Source organism: Lichenostomus cassidix, chromosome 2, assembly GCF_008360975.1.
Source record: "Lichenostomus cassidix isolate B80296 chromosome 2, HeHo_3.0, whole genome shotgun sequence".
Lineage (NCBI taxonomy): Eukaryota > Metazoa > Chordata > Aves > Passeriformes > Meliphagidae > Lichenostomus > Lichenostomus cassidix.
The window spans coordinates 131,888,907-131,913,535 of NC_139482.1; the positions used below are offsets into that span (position 1 = coordinate 131,888,907).

General features: G+C 38.6%; 1 protein-coding gene across 1 annotated transcript in view; it reads left to right on the plus strand.

Annotated features, from left to right (window-relative positions):
- Positions 1 to 5: 5 nt before the first annotated feature.
- DCAF13 (DDB1 and CUL4 associated factor 13) overlaps positions 6 to 24,629 on the plus strand; it is a 28,281-nt gene continuing 3,657 nt past the window's right edge. The window contains exons 1-10 of the mRNA XM_085053368.1: positions 6 to 159; positions 1,176 to 1,375; positions 3,528 to 3,635; positions 5,308 to 5,397; positions 6,266 to 6,421; positions 7,131 to 7,208; positions 11,031 to 11,113; positions 13,011 to 13,175; positions 16,281 to 16,416; positions 24,189 to 24,352. Of these exons, the coding sequence (XP_084909494.1) occupies positions 90 to 159; positions 1,176 to 1,375; positions 3,528 to 3,635; positions 5,308 to 5,397; positions 6,266 to 6,421; positions 7,131 to 7,208; positions 11,031 to 11,113; positions 13,011 to 13,175; positions 16,281 to 16,416; positions 24,189 to 24,352 (1,250 nt within the window). The 5' untranslated portion in view covers positions 6 to 89. The remainder of the gene's footprint in view (positions 160 to 1,175; positions 1,376 to 3,527; positions 3,636 to 5,307; positions 5,398 to 6,265; positions 6,422 to 7,130; positions 7,209 to 11,030; positions 11,114 to 13,010; positions 13,176 to 16,280; positions 16,417 to 24,188; positions 24,353 to 24,629) is intronic.

Sequence of the window (24,629 nt, forward strand, 5' to 3'; positions counted from 1 at the left end):
GCCAAGCCGGGGGCGGGGCTTGTGCCCTCGCGCGAGAGCGGCCCGCGCGCCGCGTCCGGTCACGTGCGCGCGTGGTTCCCGGCGGCGCGATGAGGGTGAAGGTGCTGAGCCGCAACCCCGATGACTACGTGCGGGACACCAAGCTGGACCTGCAGCGCGGTGAGCGGGGCGCCCGGCCGGCCTTCCGATCGGATCGGCCCGGTCCGGCCTGGCCCGGCCCGCCCGGAAGGGATGAGGCCGGCGGCGGAGGGGGGAGGCGGGCAGGCAGGCCGGCAGGAAGGCTTTGGGGCGCCCGTCGGCCGCGCCCCGCCTCTCTCCGCTCTGCTCCGCTCCGCTCCCCTCCCTTCTGCCGGCTGCGAGAACTGGGGCGGCCGGGCAGTGGGCTTTGGGCTTCTCTCCTTCCCAGGGCCGGCAGTTGTTCCCCGCGGGTGCCGGTGCCGGGCGGGGATTCGGGTGCGGTGTCTGTCTGCGGAGGAAGCCTTCCTTCCCTTGCCGCGCTGCGGGCCGGGCGGCTGCCGGAGCTGCGTGTCGGCCTGACAGAGCCTGGCCGGAAAGCGGTCAGCGGAGTGAGGGGCTGAGGGTCTAATCGCTGCTCTGGTACCCCGCGGTTGCTCTTAGTATTACCGAAGTCACTCTCTGCAGTTTTTTGCTCTTAATGCTTCTTTATTCCTGGTACATCGCGTTCTGCTTCTTGCACGTTCATGTGGCAAAATTGTTCATTGTATGCTGATTTCACACAGCTAATAATAGAATCCTGTAGGTTGGAAGGGACCTCTGAAGGTCGGCTAATTCAACCCCACACACCCTGCCTTGTGGTAAGCAGGGACATCTTCAGCTGGATCAGGCTGCTCAGAACCTTGATGGAGCATGTGCCATCTCATTGTAAAAAAACTTTCTTACTTCTATCTAGCCTAAATTTACACTAAGTTTAAAACTATTGCTCACTGTCACATCACAACAGACCTTCTAAAAAGTCTGTCCCCATCTTTCTCATAGCCCTCTTTAAGTACTGAAGGGCTACAATGAGGTTATTCCGGTGCCGTCTCTTCTCCAGGCTGAACAACCCCAGCTCTCACAGCCTTTCCTCATGGGAGAGGTAGTCCATCCCTCTGATCATGTCTCTCTTCTGAACTTGCTCTGACATGGGTTTCTAATATGTGTGCTTTCTGTTGCAGTTCCAAGGAACTATGACCCTACATTGCATCCATTTGAGGTTGCACGGGAGTACACAAGAGCTCTGAATGCCACAAAGCTAGAACGTGTGTTTGCAAAACCCTTTCTTAGTTCACTTGATGGCCACAGAGATGGAGTTAATTGCATGGCCAAACATCCAAAAAGTTTATCTACAGTGCTGTCTGGAGCTTGTGATGGAGAGGTAAGCTTGCAAACCACAGCAAGGAAGGTACCTTTCTTTCTTGCTTTCTTTTTTCTTTCTCTTTTATGTTTTGTTGGGTTGTTTGGTTGGTTTTGTCACACCTTACCTTTCTGTCTTTGTTCAGCATGTTGCCTTTATCCTCACTCAGAAGGTGAAACTTTCTGCCACTCTATCACTCTGCCACTGGACAGAGGAGACAAAATGTAGTGAAAGGTTCATGCATTGAGATAAGGACAGGAAGAGATCACTCACCTGTTACCATCAAGGGCAAAACAGACTGAACTCAGAGATATTAATTGAATTTGTTATTAACGAAGTCAGAGCAGGATATGAGAAGTAAAATAAGACCTTAAAAGTACCTTCTTTCCTCCCCTCCCTGCTTCCTGGTCTCTACCTCCTCCCTGCCAGCAGGAAATGGGGAAGGAGGGTTAGTCAGTTCATTACAAGTTATTCCTGCCTCTGCTCAGGGAGAGGAATCCCTCTGCTGCTCCACCATGGGGACTCCCCCATGGGAGACAGCTCTCCGTGAACTCCTCCAATGTAAGTCCTTCCCACAGGCTGCAGCTTTTCATGAACTGCTGCTGTGTGGTTGACTTTTCTACAGTGTGCAGTCCTTCAAGAGCAGGCTGCTCCAGTGTGGGTTCCCCACAGGGTCACAGGTCCTAGGAAACCTGCAGAGTGGGCTCCTCTCCCCATGGGTCCACAGGTCCCTGCCAGGAGCCTGCTCCAGCAAGGGCTTCCTGTGGATACATAGCCTTCTTTGGGTACATCTGGCCTCGGTCTTCTCCATGGGCTGCAGGTGGATCTCTGCGCTCTCAGTAACCTCCTCCATGGGCTGCAGGGGCACAGCTGCCTCACCATGGTCTTCACCATGGGCTGTATGGGAGCCTCAGCTCTGCCCCCTCCTTCTTTGCTGACCTTGGTGTCTGCAGTTATTGCTCTCACATATGATCACTCCTCTCTTCTGAGTGCAATTACATCATCCCATTAACTTTTCTTTCTTCTTAAATGTGTTACCACAGAGGCCTTACCACCATTTCTTATTAGCTTGGCCTTGGCCAGTGCTAGGTCTGTGTTGGAGCTGGCTGGCATTGGCTCTGCTGGACATAGGGGAAGCTTCCAGCAGCTTCAGACAGAAGCCACCCCTGTAGACTCACCCCACAAAACCTGGCCATCTAAACCCAATACACATTGTAATTTCTTTTTGCTACCCACGTGACCCCTCCATTTCTCCCCCTAAAGCAGTTAAAACTGTCAGATTAGCTAGGGACAAGGGGCACACAACCAAAAACTTGTTGGAATAACAATTTTTCATACTGTCTAAAAAATGCTAACCCTATATATATGTGATTATTTTACATAAATATTATAAATAACAATCAAGGACACTTTAATTGGAACTTGTTGCAGAAAAAATACCCATCTTCCCTGAATCCCCTGTCTTTTCTCACCCTTACGGTGTTAATTTTGTAGTACTTGATTATTTTAGAGGTGTCTTCTGGGTAGTTGGTTGCTTTCTGCTTTCTGTAGAAAGTGCATATGTCATGCAGTAGTATAAGGGAGGGTTACCTTTTTGGAGAGAAGCAGAACAAATTGCTATGAAAGTTTAGCCAGATTTCTTATCCACTGATGGAGCAAGTAAAGTACTTGGTACTATAAATACTTAAAAATATAAAATCTGACCTCCATTTATTTGGTGGGGTTTTTTTTTCAAATGAGCCCAAAAGCTTTGAAATAGAAACCTCTGTGAGAGGTTGACATCTGTAGAAAATATAGTACAGCAACTGGACTGAAAACATTCTGTTGGTTCCAAATTTCTTTATGCTTTTGTCTTTAAAGGGGTATTTTTTTGCTAAATTTTTAATTGCTGGTGTTTTTTATCAAGAATTCCAGTTCAAAAATAGGGGAGTGCAAAATGGAGAAAGTATACAGCTTAGGTCAGGGGGAGGGTAAGAAGGAAACAGCCTCACTTTTAAAATTATTTTTCAAGAAGGGAATACTTAAATAGTTTTTAACATTATAAAATCTGACCAATGCATAAGCCAACTCCGCCATTTCATTACAGCACGTGTGATCTATTGTACTTGAATTATGAACTGCAGCTGTGGGCTGTAGAGATCTTACAGAATATTTGCATCTATGTTTTTAACAGGTTAAAATTTGGAACTTGACCAAACGACAGTGTATTCGCACTATACAAGCCCATGAAGGCTTTGTTCGAGGCATGTGTGTCCGTTTCTGTGGTACATCATTCTTCACTGTAAGTATTATGTATCTCCTTAATACAGTGCAGCAGTAGAGTGCCTGTTCACCATCTGTTTTCCACTGAGAAGCTTGCTCTCTGCCATACAATATTCAGATACTGTGTGAATACATTTATTAAATTTGTCGGTGAACCTGACGGTTCTAGTTACAATGAAATTTTTTCTGATGCTGGGACACGGATGTCATTCAAGACTAACGAAGGGGTAAATACCAGAAAATAGCTAACAGATGGTAATGTAATTAAAACTCTAGTAAACTAGTTTTCATTAAAATAGTAAATGGATTATGTTCATTGAAAGACATAGAAGCATGTAAAAAAGTAACCATTTGCATATACTATGATTAAAGATAATCTAAGTCCAGATCATTCCATGTTAATTAAGCTTTATTAACTTACATCAACCACAACAGATTCAGTTGTTTGTAAATTGCCTGGAAATAGTATGTCTTCCTGTTGGCAACAGTTCTAAGATGACACAGTACGAGCTATTTTTGAAAACTAGAGTGTCCTGAAATTCTGCTTTGTTTGAACTGGTCATAGAAGAGCCATGTTAACTACAGTATATTTGTCTTGTCTGAAGTATATACCAGGTCACAGGGACAGTAGTTAGGATATAGGGGAAGCCATAGTGAAAAATCCGAAGTGGCTCCAAGTTATTGTCCCCTTTTATCAATCCCTCTGCCTGAAAATTGAGAGAGGGAGAGAAGAAATAGTGGTAGTGCAGTCAGGGAGGCAAAGATAAACTTGTAAAACTAACATTTTTTTAGGCCTGTTTGCATGATCCAGGTCACTGCACAGCCATGCAGAAGCTTGTGCTGGCATTAGTGCAAGAGGTAGAACAGAGTTTGGAACAGGCGACCAGAGCAACTGAGGTGGAAAGTGCCTTTTAACTGATTACATGCTCATCAAAGTGACTTCCAGAATATAATTTGCAGTTTCAGGTGCCAGTTGATTAAAAATCACAAAAGGTAGCCATAAAAAATAGCCATCATTCCAGCTCCCCTTTTTTGTATTTAGCCATCTATTTTGAAAACTGGAAAAGCTTTGCGTATCAAGACAGGCAGTTGAATAGGTGAAGGAAAGGTGGCGGTGGGAAGCAAGTGACGAACTGGAAATCAATCACCTGCTCTCACAAGCTGGCAGGTGCCCAGACAATCTGTGAGCAGCAGCCACTGTGGAGCCAGCCCCCACCTCCTCTTTGTGCTCCCACTACCCCAGCTTTTATGGCAGAGCATTGTTTTGTGGTATAGAATACTCCTTTGGCCAGTTCAGGACATCTGCCATGCCTGTGTCCTCTCCCAGTCTGTTATCCACACCAAACCTGTTTGCTGGTGGGTGAGGCAGAGGTGATGGAGGCAGAGTGCAAGCACTGCTCAGCAATAGCCAAGGCTGGGGTATTGTATTAACACTGTTTTAGCCACAGATCAAGAACACTGTGCCAGGTGGGCCGCTGTGAAGAATGTTTTCATGGACATGTTTTAACAAAATATTATGACCAGGAGAGCTAATCTGCAGCTTGGAGGTGCAGTGAACAGGCAAAGCACTTGTGTATGTCGTAGAACATTTTTTTTGAAAGGCTGCCTGTATTTAATTGCAAAGCACATCTAGCAAAATAAAAGGGAATATATTTACATAAAACTGCACATGCTTTGTCCAATATTTCCAGGTTGGTGATGACAAAACTGTGAAGCAGTGGAAAATGGAGAACCCAGAATATGGAGAAGAAGAAGAACCTATTCATACAATTCTTGGAAAGGTAGTAAATCTGAGTTTTGATTTTCCCGCATCTCTTCTTTTGAGTCAAGTTTGAATCAATTCTTACCTAGCTTTTGAAGGAGAGAGAAATAGTTTGATATCACCTGTTATCATAATGGGTTGTAGGGTGATGGCATCAAATTGTGTAATGGCACTTTTAAAGTATCTTCTGTTTTTATTACATTTATTTTACATGTAACCAGAAAGGACTACCTCAAATGCCATCAGAGACTGCTTAGCACTGTCTGTACTAATTATTCCTTTCCTGTAAACTGGTCACATTTCTCTGTAATCTCTTCAGACATGTGTTGTCAGTGCTTAGTCTGCATTAAATAACTTTCTTTTCTTGCCAATACCTCACAGCCATTCAATACAAAATACTAACTTTACATCTTTCTTTTGACAAAAGCAGTCTGAAAATATAAACTTTGGCTCTTTGAACTTATGACAAGCTATGTTAGAAAAAACATTAACTGCTTTTTTCAAATAGATAGTTTGAAACTCTTTAGTTTTTGGAATATCTGTGGAACCCATTAATGTCCCTGCTGAAAATTCAGTTGCACTCTTAAAAGTCAGTGAGGATTTTGTAAATATGCCTTTAGTGCCAACTCCATTGTAAATTAACAAGAAGTGCATACATGCAACTTGAATGAAAAAGAAAGCTTGCCTACTGGTAGGGTGCATCCAATAAGGCTTAGTTTCTGGTAGCACTGGTGACTTAATTTTCAGTTATATAAACGAGTAAAACTATAGGAGACTCCATATGCAATGATTTGTTGACCTTTTTTCTAACAGAACATACTTGCATATTTATGCATACAATTGAGTTTTTTAATATTTGCTTTTTTTTTTTGTTTTTTCCCTTAAAGACAGTATATACAGGAATTGATCACCACTGGAAGGAACCTGTTTTCGCCACCTGTGGCCATCAAGTGGACATTTGGGATGAGCAGAGGACAAGCCCCAAGTGTTCTCTGACTTGGGGTTTTGATAGCATAAGCAGTGTAAAATTTAATCCCATTGAGGTAATGCTTCTGTTATATATGGAAATCAGTATTTTTCTTGAGCAGTATGAGATCTAGACTCTGTTTATACCACCTTGAATTTTTTTTTCCAAATTTAGATTTTGATTTATGTTTTAATGGAATGTTTAAGGGGGCAAATACATGGATTTTTATGGTTATATTATTTTGGAGTGCAGTACCATATATTTTTATTTTACTGTCTTTTGTCTCTGTTAGTGCGGGAGAGGAAAAACAAAAGCAGGGCAGTTTTCATTCTGCCTACAACAATACATACCTGGTACCTCAGTCATGCAGAACAGCAGTTATGTGGCTATGGAGCTGCCAGTTCATCTGTTCCAGTATTTTACTACCTGTGACTGAGACTTCTCACCCTCTCCATGGCAAAACAATTGCATTTGATCTTTTACAGCACTTCCTATTATACCCCTGGACTGGGCTATGCTCGTAGAAAAAAGCATTTATGAGGACTTGCCTCTTAGTTTTAAAGCAGAGGGCACTGGATGGATTCTGAATCTTACAGGGAAAGCTATTTAAAATGTTTGTACTGGATAATTAGCTGCACAGGAAAATTGATGAATGTATTTCCTTGGCTGAAAAAGAAACTGACGACCAGCTTTGTGAAATAGCTTAAGTATCTGATGTAAGCTGTTAACCACACTCTGGAAGTATTTCAAAGACCATACACACTGGTTTTGATTTTTCTTTTCAGACTTACCTTCTGGGAAGCTGTGCTTCTGACAGAAATATTGTCCTATATGATATGAGGAAATCAACTCCATTAAAGAAGGTAATGTTTTTCTCTTTAAGATCAATTAATGGTGCTAATAATCATACTGAATATGTTAATGGCCTGTAAGTGTTGGTTACGCTAGAGAATGGGAAGCTGTGAACTGTTCACTGAGTTTTCATTGTCTGAATCTTCTGAGTTTGAATTAATTTGGGGATTTAAACAATGCAGAGTTAGAAGGGCCCTTCTCTGCATTCAGATGGGCTGTCATGCTCACTCTGTTGTAATTCTTGATCAAGTGCCTGACCTGACAGCAATTTCGCAGTAAGAACTTTATGTTCTTGTATTGCATTCTGTCTATGTGTGTGTGATTTTCTTTTTTTTTTTCCTCCTCCTTGCCAGAAGGAAACAAGGTATCTTCACCACCAGAGAGCCTTGCTCTGCATTGAAAAGGTGGTTTTCCTTTGCAGGGAGATAAACCCTTCCCTATGCACCTGCTATAAACATTCAGAAATCCTTTGCAGTGTAATCAAAATAGTATTTATATGTGGAACTTACAATGATGTAAAGATTCATATTTAAGAGAATATATGTATTTATTTTAGATAAGAAGCCAGTAATTCATACACACATATCAAACCTCAATCAAGTTCAGTAGTCCTGAGCCTCAGAACTATCTTAACAATATTCTTCTTGAAATACAATATTCTGACTTGTGAATATGCACTCAGTGTTCTCCTGTGTTACATACCGTCTGCAGTGTCATTGATCTGATACACACTAGAACATTATAATGGCACTTAGCTATAAAATAGGAATGTTGTTGGCAACAGTATTTCTTTCTCTCCCTGTGCCCCAACAATTTTTACTGAAATTTCACTTGCTTATAAAAACTTGTCAGTGATGCCAGCTGAAGACCTGAATGTTGAAATTAACACAGCCAGTGTTCCCTGTAGAGCTGCAGTTACAAGGTCAAAGGATGAAGTCTGATCCTTTGTGAACTTAGTTTGAATCTAACAGAACATTTCATATGTGTATAGGCTAAATATATAAGACTGTACACCGATGTGCATATAGACCTGTGTGCACGTGTTTGGATATGTGTATCTCAGGTGAGCAGTGTGCTTGGGTGCATTTCCTGCTAGAGGAATAAAACTGATTAGTACTTCCTTGCTTCCATGAACATTGTACTGGGTTTCCTTCAGGGGTAGGGATGATTCTCCTGTGTAAAGGAGGTGAAATATCCATTTCTACATTGAGAGCTATGGTCTCTGGAATTTCTAGGAGAAAAGTGCTGTTAATTAGAAGTACCGTACTTACGTATGGGCACTGTTTTCTGTCACTGATGCATTCCTGGGATTTGATCAGCAAAGCAGTTGGAACTCAGTGGCAGTCCTTTCATTAATGGAAATAGGAGTACAACTTCTCACATCATGCAGCAGTAGCTCTCTTGACTGACTGTCCTGGGTGCGGGTTTTGAAGCCTTAAGTTGAAAAGAGGGAGGGATAAGATAGTGAGATTCTACCTATCTTTAAAATATGAACTACTCTAAAAAAGTTGGGAAAACGTGAATGAAAGCAATTCTGTTGGACAACAAGAGGAAAATATTTTGGTAGGAGTTGGTACACTTTAAAAGTCATTCTTGTGCAACATGTGTCAATAACTCTTAGGGTGTTTTAAAGATAGACTTTAGCATTTAAACAGCTGATGGAAACTGTGTTTTTTCTTGCTTGTTATATTCTTAGCTGTTCATCTCAACCAAATACTTTGTAGGTAGTAAAGGAAGGCAGATTAATTACTTGGGTAATCTGTTTTTTTGTTAAGATAACCTCAGCATCTCCAGACTAACACTCTTTGTAAACATGTTTTACAGAATAAATTAACCAAGAACCCCAAGTCTTCAGGGACTTCACAATTTTGTCTTGCCTTAATAAGGACTTAAACTTGCCCATTTTATAAGATGTACAATAGATCAAAAATAGTGGTGAAAGGTGGCTCTGGTATGGGTTTAGATAGTTCTGAAATGCCATTATTAATGTATTTACTGCAACTTAAATCACTTCCATCCCAGGTTGCCTTACATAGTTGTTACTGAACCTGATGTTAGAACTGTACAGAAAAACTCATTTCTTAGGCACTATTTTAATTCCAAAAGCCACTACTGAAATGAGCTGAAGGCTTGTAAATTTCAGTGAAAAAACAGAGATTTGGAGCATGACAGAACTTGACTCCTTTTGAAGGAGCAGGAATTTTTGGCAATATTGAAGTTATTTTGTGACATGATTTAAAATACTTATTATACATGTGGTGGGTTACCATTAGTTGTGTGCTCATTTTGCAGTGGCTGATAAACTTGTACAGGGAGGAATAAAGAACACTCCTTGATGATTAATTTCCCAAATCTGTGCAAGGTTTATAACTAGTACAATACTGAAATCTGAGCAAATTCTGGTTGTCACATTAGTGTAAACATAGAGCATCTCAGTGACCCCTTTTTAAACTAGCAATCACTTTGGACATCTGATAATTACATTCAGTTCTGGATGCATGTAGTTTCTGAAAATGAGTGGTGTTCTGGAGAACAGAGTTTATAATGAACAGGGTAATGTCACCTAGGAAATGAGGGTTTAGGGAGAATGAGAATTACGAGAATAGGCACACACTCCTTGCGATCTTTTGGAGGGGTGTTCAGTAAAGTCATCACTATTAACTTGTTTTGAGACTGTTTTCATTACTGTCAGAATTATAATTTTGCAACTGTATTCTGAAATATGAGTGTAAATTTATGGGGCTTGGTGTAGTAAGTCAAGAATAAAAATGAGGTTTGAGTACCATAGCTTTAAAAACCCAAATTTCAGGATTTTTAAGTAGGATTATAGTTGTCCTGGAGCATTGTAAAAAATCCTGTTTAGAGTTATTCAGTCTGTTAATTACACATCCACTTTGTGTCAGGCATACTGTATAGTTCTTATTTTTAAATCCCATGGTTGGGAGTTCCTCTCAGTCTCGGCAGAAGCCAGAGCTGCTGTGTGTGGTGTGTCGGGTGACCTCCTTCCTGCCTTGCCTTGTCCCACAGGGGCCCCACTGTCCTCCAAGGTGGGGATGTCCAGCACACAGCTTCCTAATGCCTATTGTCTAGTCTGCAGTTAGCAAAGGAGAAGGGTCTTGTTAGTTTATCAGCTGCCTTCTTCCCACTTCGGGCCTCTTTGTTGGCCATATGTGTACAAGCAGCAAGCAAATCTTACAAATGTGTGAGGAATGATTCATTGCTGATACAGTGATAGTGCTGAGTAGATGACAACACAGTAACTTCTGTATACATTGCTTGGCACTTCAGCAAGAAATGGCAACTGTCCAGGAGAATTCATGAGCTGCAATTTCAGACATAAAATAATGAAGGGGTGATAACTGGGAGAACATAAAAATGTTGTAATTGCTTTGCAAATGCTGGTTCACAGCTTCAATTAATGACTGTCCCTTCAAATAACAATTTAATTAGGTGTGTCTACAGATTACTTAACTAAAGGGACCTGTAAATAAGATGGAGAAGTGAAATTTCTCAGAAGTTCTAGATTTACTTGTTGACCACTAGCAGGTTTCCATGTTAAATGACCACTTAAAAGGATTTGATCCTAAGGTGATTGACAGAGGAAAATTTAATTTTTGTATAGCTCAAAACAGTAAGCATATGATGAGGGACAGGAGGTTCTTGAGTTTCACTTCTAACACTGCTGAGGAAATACTCTGTCATGTCACTGTTCCTCTAGCATAATTCTCTATCTACAAAGTGCTTGTCTTCAGTGGTATATAGGAAGTTTTGAACTACAGTGAGTGTTTTACTGCCTATAACAAGGTAGCAATGTGCAAATATATTTCTTCAAGGTTATCTTGAACATGAGGACAAATACATTGTGTTGGAACCCTATGGAAGCTTTCATTTTTACAGCAGCAAATGAAGATTACAAGTAAGTATGACCTTGCTTTTTGATAATCCTGGACATATTACATTTTTAATTTGTGTCTTGGTGATTTATGTTCATGCTAAAATAAATCTTTAAAAGACTACTCAAACTTTAAACTTGAATCACTTAATAACCTAGCGAATTATAGGCATACTGATTATAAGAAATAGGAATTGATAGTAGACTGCCTCTTTCTATGTTTCAGACTTGTGGGGTAAAAAGCAGTGTAACTTAGAATAAATGCAGCTGAACCAATGCAAGTATGACTTGAAATGGGACCTGGAAAATATGTACTGTTGGTCCTGTCTGAGGCAATATAAGTGTTTATTTTCTTGCCAGCTCTTGTACTGATCAGCTATTTTGATGAGAACATTTCTTAAAAAAAAAATTAATCTTTTGTGAGACAGTTCTGGAGGCTGCAGTACTTATCGTTTCAATGTCTCGGAGCAGTTTTTTACTTTTGAACAATACTATTCATGTGAACAGCTAATCTGATATTGAAAAAGCTGTCTCTTCAAAACTAGGCCATTGCAAATGTTCTCCATATCCTTTTTTCCAGGAAGTCAGTGATCTAACAATAGATCACTGTTTTCTTCTAGAACATAGGAATTTTATCACTTATCTTAAGGCTGTTTTTCCAAGGAAATGGCATCTGGCTCAGACCTTGAAAGTGGGTGTTATATTAAATGTGCTGTTTTTCTTGTATTTATGGTATGGTAAAACTATTAGGTTTGTTTGTAAATTTAGGCTTTTTGTTTATGAATTTGCTTTTTGGTTGGTTTGTTTTTCTTAATTTTTTTTCCTTCTTCCTCTTGCTAAACTAAAACATATAGCTGTTACTGTCAGGGACTGCTGTCCTCTTGCAGCCTGAAGCAATTAATTTACAAAGGCAAATGCATGTATCAGCAATGCATATGCAAGTATTTGCTGATTATATGGAGTAGCAGTTTTGAATATGATGCTGCATACTTTCTCTTTGGGAATTTAGAAGGAAGAAGCAATAATGGCCATTATAGCGTTCAGTAAGATATTTGATTTCAGTTATGTATTCATCTGCAGAAAGGAGGGTGAAAAACTTGCTGAATTAAATTCTTTTAACCTGATAGTTCTACTAAATAGTTTATCTTAAGCAGGTTTCAATAAATGCATTGTCTGTAAAGCACATAAACTTATTTGATGATCTGTACAGTGATTATGCCTGGCTTGTACCACTTGACTTCTTTATTCAAAGGGAGTAGAGGCAGACCTTATGTGAGCTTTGAAGTCCTCAAGAGCAAACCAGCTGTGGTCCAGCAGCTGGGTGTTTACTTTAAACATAATGCATTTCTATGGATACTGTGCTCTGCTGAATTAGCTTCTCCATGTATAAGGACCAAGCTTTCCCTGCACTCCTACACTTGCTACACCAAGCTTTCCTGACTTGTCTGGCCTAAGATAATTAGGCAGTAAAAAAGGGTGCCAGCCAAATGAAACTACAGTAGACTCTGAATTACTAGGAGTGCATATATGGGAATATTTAGAAACCTTCCAGAATTTATAGGCTTGATATAATGATTCAGAGAAGCTTTTATAAGTTCAGGGTGCATACTTATGTCTGAAGATGGAGTAAAACAGGCCAGTGTGATGCTTGGAGTCAGTGACCTGTGAAGGGCGTTGTGGAGCCTATCTGTCCTTTGATAGTGAGCAAGAAACCTAGGTCTGATCCAATAACAAAACCCTCTGGTTAAAAAACTTCTTTCAAATCCTAAACAATGCAGTTTTCTTTCTTTTCATGTGTTACGAGCTGTTTTAAGGAGTGCCCTTTGTAATATGGGTCTGCTATTAAGTGTGGTTTATGTAAAATGTCCAGTTTACTTAGGAATTGTAGTGATATTAAGCTATTGATGTATTTATTTTAAAGCTTATATACTTTTGATATGCGCTTTCTGGAGTCACCTGTGATGGTGCATATGGATCATGTGTCTGCTGTTCTTGATGTGGATTATTCACCCACTGGGAAAGAATTTGTGTCTGCCAGCTTTGATAAGTCCATCCGCATTTTTCCTGTAGACAAAGGTCACAGCAGGTGAGTAGTGTTACACCTTTCTCTCTTGCTGTTATTCATTCCAGTGACTTTCTCCCAAATCTTCAAAATTATTAATTCATTCATTAACATCTTCATTGGGGCATTCACTTCCTGTGAATGTTGAAATCTTATTCTGTTGGTAGCTTGAAGCTGACAGGCTGTGTAGTTGACATAATTCTGAAATATGAATCAAGAGCAGAACTATTTAACAAGTAGTACTTCCCCAATATGGAATTAAAATTAGAATGGATTATTGTGCTTGAGTGTAGTAATTTTTGTATTTTACCAAGGTGAATCCCATTTGATTTCTCTCTTTATGCATCTTTAATGTTTTTAGGTTGCTTTGTACTGTTTGTCACCACTTATGTTTGTAGTGTATTGCAACATTATTGCATTTGGTTTTCTAGGGATTGTCTTTATCCTATACGGATAATTGCTAAAGAGATTTTGTAAAATGTATTGCTGTATGAATTCCTGAGGATTAGTTAGGGACACTTTTGTGATCTGTTTCAGTACACTTAGTACCTTTTGTTCATATTTCGTTAACCTGGTTTTGATTTGTAATACAGTACTTTGAATACAATTCACTTGGATTTAGTTTTTCATCTAAGATTTCATAAGTCAGTATATTAAATATTTGGTTGAAGTTCAGATCGAATCTACTGTGTCTCCATTATTTTTTATTTTTCTTTCAATTTGATGAAAACTGAAGCAAGTTATCTGATCTGTCTGGTATCATTTGATCTTCATAAACCTACCTTCATTATTCTCTCTTGTCAGTTCTTCCTCCTTTTTCTTTATCCTTAACTTTATTTTACTTCTGCTTGACTGCCTCTCTCCAACCTTGTTGCCCCAAAAAGTTGTTACTAAGTCGAGTTCTAGGTGGTTTGAGGGTGAAAATGTTGAAATATTGGTGAAAGAGTATATTTTTGTTATTGATGGATGAAATTATGCATGTTGTGTAACTATTTGTGCTCTTGTGCTGCATTAAAGAGTGAGAGTGACTGTTTGCATTCCCTCTATATCTAATCTGCAGATAGTTTTAATTTTCTTTTTGTCTTCCAGTAATACTTTAAATGTAATTAGGTAGTGCAGTTCCTTTGTAGGTTTGTTGGGTTTTTTCTTCTAATTCTTGCATTACTAAACAGTATGGTTAGCAGCTCCTTTGTATGGATTAATAATGTTCACAAAAGTGGTGATATGCAGAGTTAGTACACATCACTGAGGGGAAGTTTGCAGACCCCACAATGCAACAGTAAAAGGCTTTATTCCACATTTTAGCAGATTGTTGCCGAGATCTGTGGAAGATGCTTCCCTCTCTGTCCCCACTTTTTCCCCTTTTGTGTGGTAGCCATAAATCCTAGCCTTACAAATGAAAAGTTTTGCCTCATGTAGTATGACTAGAGTGTTCTGGTACACTTAAAATTCTTTAGAAGCTGGGTTTTTTTAGAATTGCACAGTTCATATTAATCTTATGGAATGGAGAAAAGTCTCTGTGTAGAAGATCTGATCCTACTTGGAGAACTGAGAGGGCAATTGAGAGTATCTGTAAGTAAGGATCCTGATGCTCTTCTAGTTTTGACTTCTGATGTCCTGCCAATGTGAAAAACTAACTTCAATTGCTTTCTATTTTATTTTTAAATGAAAATTTAAATAATGAAATTGTTTAGCCCTAAGAAATATGAGTTATTATGGAATTGAGTAAATTTAATAAATGCTTAAAAAACAGAACTGTGGTTCTGTGCGAACTTTTAAATGACAGATCCAGGTTATTTGGCCATGTTTTCTGTTTTTCCTGTCCCTGAAAAATGACATATAATACCTTGAGATGACAGCCACAGGATAGGCAAAGGCTGCAAATTCCAAAGTACTTAGTTCCCCAAAGGTGGCTGAAGAAAAGCTTTGTTATTGAGTCATACGGAATGAAAGTATATTGAGTCAGTAGAGTGAAAGTAAACGTAGAAGTGCTTGTGGAGGTGCAGATGTGCACACAGGCTATTAAACAATGAAAAGCTGATGTGACTATTAATGTTTTCTGATGTGTCTTGTGCTTAGTCTTCCACATAGTTGTTGTAGAGTATTGCTTGCTGGTGAACTACAGGACGTGGTTAAGCTTATTAAAGCTTATTTATTCTGATGTATCGCTTACTTTTCTTTTTCTCACAACCACTTTGGCTCGACCCCAGTCTAGTTTCTCCACTACATTTGAAGCAGATGTTGTTTTCATATTTCTTTTACATTATTACTTGGATTTTCCTTGCAAAAATAACTGAGTAGAAGAAAGAGAATATCTTATAAACTGTAGAGCACGACTGATACGTCAAAGTGGCTATTGGTGGACAATAAATAGGCCTTTCTTTTTCCTTCCTTTCAGAATGCTAATAAATAGCAAAAATTACCAGAAAAATATATTTAATCCTTTATTTTAATAGCAAAAATGAAAGAATAAATTTGTTTGACACATACTTAATGAAAATTAGACAAGATTTCACCTTAAATATTGGTTTAGATGTAGCATGCAGAAACATTTTTCAACAGCACTTGTTGAGCAGGAGTTTGATCAGCAGAAATTAAAGAAGAAATGGAGTCCATTTTTGGGTGAAGGAGGGAAATCATGAAGAGTAGCAAATCCATTGCCATATCATAAATGAACAGCTGGGAGGTGTTTCTTTGTTGTTCTTTTTCTTATTCACAATGGTAGTGTCAAATTCTTTGGCATCTATTTTTCTGCTTTCCCATTCTGTAATACTCTCAATGTAAAAGCATATTATTTAAAATTATTTTAGGAACAGTTGCATATCACTCTATATCCTTGGCATGTTTTGCAGAAAGAGTTATTTAACTCTTTACTATAGTTTCTATGAAAGCACTGATTTAAAAATCATCTTATCCCGGGTGGTCCTTTATCACTCTGTCACACTTTATTTGTATCTCTATCTATAGGAAGATCAGCACACTGTTTAAAAAATCAGATTTCTTTAAAAACAACAGCAACAAAAAGTAAAGAAATACATTTTGCCTTAAAGAGAATGCCTTCTGCTATTTGAAAGGTAATGGTGAGAAAAGTGATGGTAGAAAATTTTAAAATGTTTCTCTTTGCTTTAGGGAGGTTTATCATACCAAACGAATGCAGCATGTCATCACTGTAAAATGGACTTCAGATAACAGATACATTCTGTGTGGCTCAGATGAGATGAATATTCGCCTGTGGAAAGCTAATGCTTCTGAAAAACTGGGAGTGGTAAGAGTTGCATTTTGCTTTCTGTGATTGCAAGATGTTTGGGGTTTTTTGTTGTTATTACAACCAGTTAGCCCCTTCAGCTTTTAAAAACTTGTTTCTAAAAGGAAGCTGTAAAATTATAGTTTGACATTTGTGTTTAATTTCCAGACCGACATATGCAGTATAGCTCATTGCATTTACTGCAGATAAGAGTAAGAATAAGAATACATGCCTCATTATTGCTACACAAGGTGACTTTTTTTGGTCTTGTTTAACATTAACAGTAATCATCAGTTCTATCTAAACTAGATTTGACATTTTTGCCTGTGTGCTAATGGTTAGAATTCATCCCTTATCACTAGAGAAAAGGTAATATATTCTGTTTAGCCATACTTAAGTAGTTCTATTGAAGTTTAGAGTTACTACCCTTAAAGATTTTGACTGGTATGTAATTAGTTCATGTTCATTTAAGTTTGTTTGTTTGTTCAAAAAAAAAAGTCATGCTATGATAAGTACATGTATTGTAAAATAGACTATTAGCACTAATGCATAGCTGAGATTGTCATTGACCTGTATAACACTCGGGTTCCAAGTGGGCAAACTCGTGTGGTATCTGAAATCCACATAATTCAGTGTAAATCTGTTTGGTGGAGGTGTTCCTAGTGTGAACAATCACCAGCCTCATTAGATAAGTCTTTCAGTTACACTTGTTCAAATGTTTATGTATAGACAAAGCCCAAATGTTCCCTTGCAGTTACCAATCACATAGATTTACCTGCACAGTTGTATCTAAGTATTGAGGGACTTTGGAGAATTAATTTGGCACTTTGTCTGCTGGGAGTAATCCCTTTATGTAGCTTTATAGTGTTACGGTATTTTGGAGGTGCTTACATTGCCTTTTCTGAGCCCACTGGCAGAACTGTCAGATAATGCCTGGGGGAATTTCTGCTTGATCTTGTGAAAGATTGTGGGGAGAGGAAAGGGAAGCTGTGGTTCAGGGAAGAATGTTGCACAGTTGAGGTGATGGGTCTGTTGCAAACTTACGTCTGTGACTGCTTGTGATTACCTGAAGCTCCATCAACATTAAGTATCTGTAGGAGGGAAGTGGAGCAGAGCTGGGAGAGGTGGCAGGGGGAGGGAGTGGTAGGAGTATGTAGGCTACTGTGGAAACAGGGTAATTCATGGACTGCTGTGCACTGTGAAGCACTGGATATGGAGTAGTGCAGCTAATGTATTGCAAAGTCCTGTTATTATTCTCATTTCTTCTATAAAGCTGTAGATAGAAAAACCTACAGCTTTGTGGTCTTTGCAGTAATTGTGATTACAAACTACTGTTCTGGTTGAATTTTTTAATTTTTTTTTTTTAAAGGATACTTCTCTTTTTGAGGTTGCTTTCTCTCCCCCCCACTTCTGCATTGATTCTTAGGATTTTCCCATGTGATGCTTTGGTCAAACACTTCAATATTAGTTCCATAGTTGCTAATTCCAGGGATTCCACAAAGCTTATTAGAGACTTTACTTTTTGATTTAACTTTTATGTTAAATTTGTTTAGACAGTACAGTGTTGGGTAGAAGTATTACCTCTTTTCCTTCTGTTATATCCATCCATATGCTCATGGCAATACCCTTTTCACCTGATTTTATGATATTAACTGAAACTTTCTCTGATTACTCACTATATTTTTAGCAAGAGATCATGATGTTTCTCTCTAAGATGCTGGTCTGTAACAGAATTGTCTGGCATTTTTGACGTTCATCTTTACTCTGAGCCCTTTGTGTGAAGGACAAATGAGTAAAAAGAACATCACAAATAGCATTTTCAAGTAGAAGGGGTCCTAACATTTTCAGATGTGAACAAAAAGTTCAATGTAATGGCTACTGGATGACATTGGCTCCTTTTCTTGTGAAAGAGTAAGGATAATTGACTCTGAGAAGTAAAAGGCAAATGCAGCTACTCCTGCATTACGGAAATTTTGCATACCAAAAGGACAACTTAGCTATTGAGTGTTTAGAATGCAGACTGCTGAATGACATTGTGCTGTTTTCTGTAGTATTTGCCTCAGTGAAAGCTGGCCATGGATGGGCCGAAAAAAAGGCGATACTAATTGTGATTACTGGGTATTGCATATGGTCTGCACATTAATGCTCTTGTGTTCCTTGACCTGACAGTGAATCCTATGCAAAATAGCCTCTGTTGTTTCCCTTTGTAAGTCCAGTGGTGTTGCTTGTTTTGCCCCTTGGGGGCTGCATCTGCAATTCAGTTCTGCTCATCTCTCATGGGATCATTTCAGTAAAGTGTTTGTAATGTGTGTGAGGATGTGCATTTCTGTCAAAGTGCTTTGGCTCTTGGCTCCCAAGAGAACCAAATCAATAACTATCTATGGCACTGATTAAGTGGCATGTGGCTTACTATTTGATCTTTTTACCCCTGTTTCATGACTTACTTTTGGGTGGGGTTGTTTTGGTTTAGTTAGTTAGTTAGTTTGTTTTTGCTTTTTTTTTGTTTCTTTTTTTTTTTACTTTATTTTTTTACTGTCAGAAGTGAAAATCCTCCCATAATTTACAATACAGAATTTATCATCCTATCTGAGAAAAAAACACCTTGCAGCATCAAAAGACATCTTAAGAAAGCAAAATTATTTAGAAACACAGGAAGAACTTAGAAGGGACATAGTGTATTATGTAGAAGAATTGCTCTCACTTCACAGGACAGTGATGAACTTCTGAAGAATTACATTATAATGAGAGGAGAATGTTTCACATCCCTGTATCTTACGTGGAAATATGTTGAAGTGTGGTGTTGTTGAAGCCTTGAATTTAGCAAGACACAGAAGTTGAAGCTGTCTGAAGTGGCTATAGTTGTTAAAAGTTTTTTTAGAAGCACTATGAAATTTTATTTTTCAAATGTTTGGAGAGTAATTGTAGTTAACATGACTCAGGAGTCCCCATAACTTAACATGCCTTTGGATATATCTTGGAAATGTTGCTTGGATTTAGGCAACTGTGCCAGTCCCTGTTTGGTCCAACCTGGTAGTTCCTGTGATTCTTAACCCTGCAACTGTTAATGGCTGTTTAGCAGGTTCTGCTGATTTTCTTTAGTATCTGCTTCTTTTTTGGAGTATTGGTGTTCTTATCTTCACGAGCATATGCTGGCTCATTTTATAAATGTCCAGTTCTTCCAAAGTCTGTGGCTATTTTTTGAGTGTTTTGAATATTCAAAGCTGAACATTCAGTAATTCTGTCAGAAGTGTCAAAATATGTCTTAAAAGCTTACTTGCTTGGTCTGCTGTTTTTCTTTGCTGAGAAGATTTGATTGAATGACTCATCCAAAGGTCACTGTATTTCTGATATAATGCTAAAATATTGCAATACATTGTATTTTAAAATGGCTATTTTTGGGCTGGGGATGGGTAGAAACCAACATCCTGAAAGAGACAGAAAAATAGTAATCAAATTTTTTTTTTCCTTTGGTGAGTGCTTAGTTGTTTTTTTGCATTGCTGGGTCCCAAATATATAGCACTCATGTTGTGGCTGGTGAACATTTATCCAGTTGGAACGTTGTGCTTTCTGAACCGTAGCTACCCGAGCAGTCATCAGTTCTGACATGCATGTTTCTTTTGGGTTTTAATGTATTTGGCACTTCACCCATTATTCAAAATCAGTGAAACATAAAAGAAAGAAGAAAAGTCTCTGGAGGAGCCAGAGGCATCTTGTGTCTCTACTCCACTGACAATTAAGTTGCACAGGTTTTATGTAGGGGTAACAAAACCCAAATCTCTCTGTTGGAGCTACTGCAGAGGTTGCTTTATAATAATTTTCAACATTTAGTTTTTTAATAAAATTGTGTTAATTGATAAAAATGTATTATTATTTAGGACATAACAGGTGTTATTTTTAAAGCAGTAAACATCTCTGCATGCCCAGACGCAAGAGACTCAATTTAGACTTGAGAAGCTCTAGACTGTCCAAATACATAAAAATGGCTTGTTAAGTATGTTTGATGCTTTTTTACCTGTGCTTTTGAACAAGTCTGGGATTTATGAAAAGGTGTAAATGATTTTGACTTCTGAGGAGGAAAGTAGAGCCTCATCTGAGTGAAGAGGCTGAAAAAGCAGCAGTAATAGATTTCAGTTATTAGTGTACAACAAATGTAATTAATAGAAAGAAAGGGATAGACGAGGCTTTTTTAAATTGTACTGAAAGCAATGAATGATGAGTAAAACTTCTAAAAGCTGTATTGCTGTTCAGTCTACTGCCACATTAAAAAAGAAGCTATACCTACAGTTCTTAGAGTGTGAATTCTTAATAACATCACTTCTGTGAGTAACAGCTGCAAAATTTGTCTTTGTTACATTTATGAATTAGAGCAGTAGGTTAGGATGCTTAGGATTTTAGTAAAGCTACTAATGAGTGAGTGAACAATAGTGGAGCATAGGTTTACTGCTTTCCTAAAAAATGCAGAAATAACAGATTTTTAATATGGGCTGGTAGAGATAGGAGAAAGTTTTGATGTGCTCCTGCTAATGCACTTTGCTAGATCAAAACCAAGATTTCTAACTGCACTATCTTAAGCAATTGTTTATTCTTTCAGTCTGTTTCTAGTATGTGGTTCCATTTCCTGAGATAATGCTGATAACAAGCAGTACCAGATACTGTGGGACATGGCATTCTTTTCATAGTGATTTTGGGCTTGTGATTCAGTGCACCTGTAACTTCAGCCCTGTAGCTATGATTTTGTGCTCCTAACATCTGTGTTGCCTTACATTACCTTTCTGGTTTTTGCTTTTGTCATCCGTTTAGATGTAAAGAAATCAAAATTTTTGGCCCAGGAAAGAATGAATACGAAACTTCAAGGCAATAAATTTAGAAAGGTGTTTCCAGCAGAGCAATGGAAAAATAAATAAAGACAAGCTATGGTGTAGCAAACTGCTGGGATATGTTTGTATTCTAAAAATATATTGCATCTGTGCTCTTGCCTGCTCTAACCTAGAAGGTCAACCTGAAGAGGACAGATAAACATTCATTTCGTATTCTCATGCTGAATTACAGAAGTCTTAATAGCATGGAGTTTTAAATACTGCACAGTACAAATTCAGCCCTCTTGAAGAGGAGAATTTTTTTAAGGGTGGTTTTAGCTTTTAATTAGGCCTCTGCAAAAATGCTTACTTTCCTCCTGCTTAGATGGGAAAAATAAGCAGTCTCTGTCGTCAGGAGGGAGGAGAAGAGGCATGAGCAGTTTACTCGAGGAGGCATTTTCCTATTGCTGAAAACTTGGCTGCATTTAAAGAGTTCTTTTTCCTCTTTTTTTACCTTAAGTATTTGCTCTGAAATCCTCCTGTGGTAGTGACACAAATCAGCTATGTTTTTACCACATAATCTTCATTTTTCTCATGTAGGAAAAGAAATTGCACATTCATTTTTGGAACACATGAAAAAATAGTCATATGTCACCTTTAAGCATGTCTTCCCCTCATGATGTCACGCAAATCCTAATTTATTATATTTATTAAATTGTAGAGTGTTCTAGTCCCTATAAAGAAAATCTCTAATCCTGCAAATCATGCTGTGCATCTTCTCCATCTCGAAAAAGAATGGGGTAGTAATGCTGTTCTCTTGAGCTGTCACACTGGCCTTTGTAAAGTGACTTGCAAGAGAGAGGTTGGAATTCATTGCATTATTGCAGTGTGCTTTTTTAGCTATCTGCTGTCTCTCATAAAGAGAACTTGTCATTACTGCAGAATTTTCTTTTACCATTGTGTGGATGAGGATGCACTTAGCACAGCCAGGTGTATTGGCCTCTGGCATCTGGTAGTTGGATGGAAAGTCACCAGCTGTGTGCCTTTCTCTATACCTTATTACCTATAAAAATGGAGTCAGGCTCCACCACCTCTTAATCTATATTAATTTTTTTAATAAGGTGTCCTGGATTTATTTTTAATTTACAGATTCACCTCTTGTCTGTAGAATCATCAAGGTTATACTAAATGGGCAGCAATTTGGCCTTCTAAAATTAAAGGGAAATCATTGCATTTAATTAAAATAAAGCTCTTTAATTTGGATTATGTTGGCAGTTTTCTGCAGAGTGGGAACACCTGGGATTTAATGGGAGTGAACCAGCTATTCAGGGTGATTCACGAGAAGGAATTTCAGTAAAAGGGGCAGGAGGGTAGCTTTAGTGGGCTAAGATTGCAAAATTTACTCAATTTCAATTTCAGAGGCCACGATGAATGTAAGTAAAGCAGAAGGATTTGGGTTTTATGAACAAGAGAGTGTGGAGAAACAGGTTAAGAGCATCATGTATCTCTGATGCCCGAATAAGACATTTTTGAGCCATGAAAAACTCTGCATCTTGTACCTGGTTTCTTTATTGTCCCTAATTAGAAGTTCCTTTGTGGTATGTTTTATCAATACTTGCTTTCAGACCATTTATGGTATTCTGGACCAAAATCATCTGAATGTGATATTTATTTTTTTAGAATTCATGAAAAATTCTACTAGAAGTCACACACAAAAGTGAGCTCCAGAGTGGAGAATAAATAGTCAATTGCTGATTTTAAGGGGGATTGTTTCAATGTATTGTAAGTGGAGTTTTCAACTTTCAGGGGAAAATAAATAAAGTTGTTGGTTTCGTTACTGCTTTTTTTTGTTAGCATCTGAAACTTAGGTTGTGTCTTTTCTTGAAAGTAAGAAATTAGTGACACTGAGTCATTTACAAAGCTGAATAAATACAAGTTGCCTGAACTATTGCTTTACTTTTAATATGTCAGGTGGAGATAGTGTATGACATAAATGTGGAATGGCAAAAGACTGGTGCCATGGTTTAATTGAAAATATGAAGCATTTTAGGATGTGTGAAATATTGGAGATACAGAGTTTGGGCAGGAGGATAGGAAAAAGAGGATGGGATTATCATCATCCCATATTTAATACTGATGGATTTTATGTTTATATGAAAACTTACCAGACTGAAAAGCAACTGAAATTCCTGAAGATCCAAGCACATCCAAAATACATAGAGACTGCTGTTCCTTGTGAAGCAATGCATGCTTTAAACAAAAACACAGCAAAGAGTTTTTTCCTTTTGATAAGTAAACAAATCTTCTGTAGACTGGCTGTCAGGAAAAGGTGTTTCTTACTTTCAGTGTCATTATTGGTGGCTCGGACAGAATTTAAAACATTAATTAAAAATTAATGCTTTGTGGCAATACCAGCTCACCTGTATTTCATGTGCTTGTGATACTAAGACTTTTTTTAGCTGCTTGATGAAAGCTGGAACTCCCTGTGTGCCATATAGTTAAGCTAATACTTGAAATCTGATATGTGCATTGTGCTTCGTATGGGATCAAGGTGCTGGGTAAGATTTAGGCCACCTGAAGAGCTGTCTGTAATGCTGTTCCCCTATAGCATTTGTACTTAGACTGGTTAGTGATTAAAATACCTGCAAATCTTTGTTTTACTGGGAAAGTTGATCATCATCAGAGGTTAGGAAAAACTAATCAAAGAGTTTACTGTTAGCTATTTAGGTTTTCTTTTGTTTCTCTACAGCAAATCTGAATCTCAGGAATTAAATTTGGATACTTCACTCTGCTTTAAAATGATGATAAACTTTTGTGTTGGAGCACTGGGATATCGTTGGAAATTTAGGTTTTTTAATACTACCTACCCTTATTCTGAAGGAATTTGCCAGAAGGAAGCCATTTGAATGAAAAGCTAAAATCTTGTTTTGTAGAGAAGATTGACAGTTAAATCCATGTTCTTTTCTAATGTGCTTGTCTGTGTTGTTTTCCCTGTAGCTTGCACCCCGAGAGAAGGCAGCCATGAATTACAATCAGAAGCTGAAGGAGAAGTTCCAGTTTCACCCCCAGATCCGGCGCATAGCTCAGCACCGACACTTGCCCAAGAGTATTTATTGCCAGATCAAGGAGCAGCGGATCATGAGAGAGGCTCGGCGGCGCAAGTACGTGTTCTTCCTCTGGCTTTGCTTTCTCTTCATCTCCATAAAATGCATCACTGCAGTGCTGCTGTAGCAGCAGTGTATGGGACTGGTAGAGCTGCTTTCAACATCTGAATGAGTGATCATGAGCTCCTGGATTGATTATAAGGAAAATGCAGACAAGTGCCAGTGAGGACTGGCTGCTTCCCAAAAGTACAGTGAAGATGTGGCAACAGATACCGTGTTGGAAAGAGCCACGGTGCTTGGTTATGCATGACATGATGCCCTGTTGCAGTGGAAA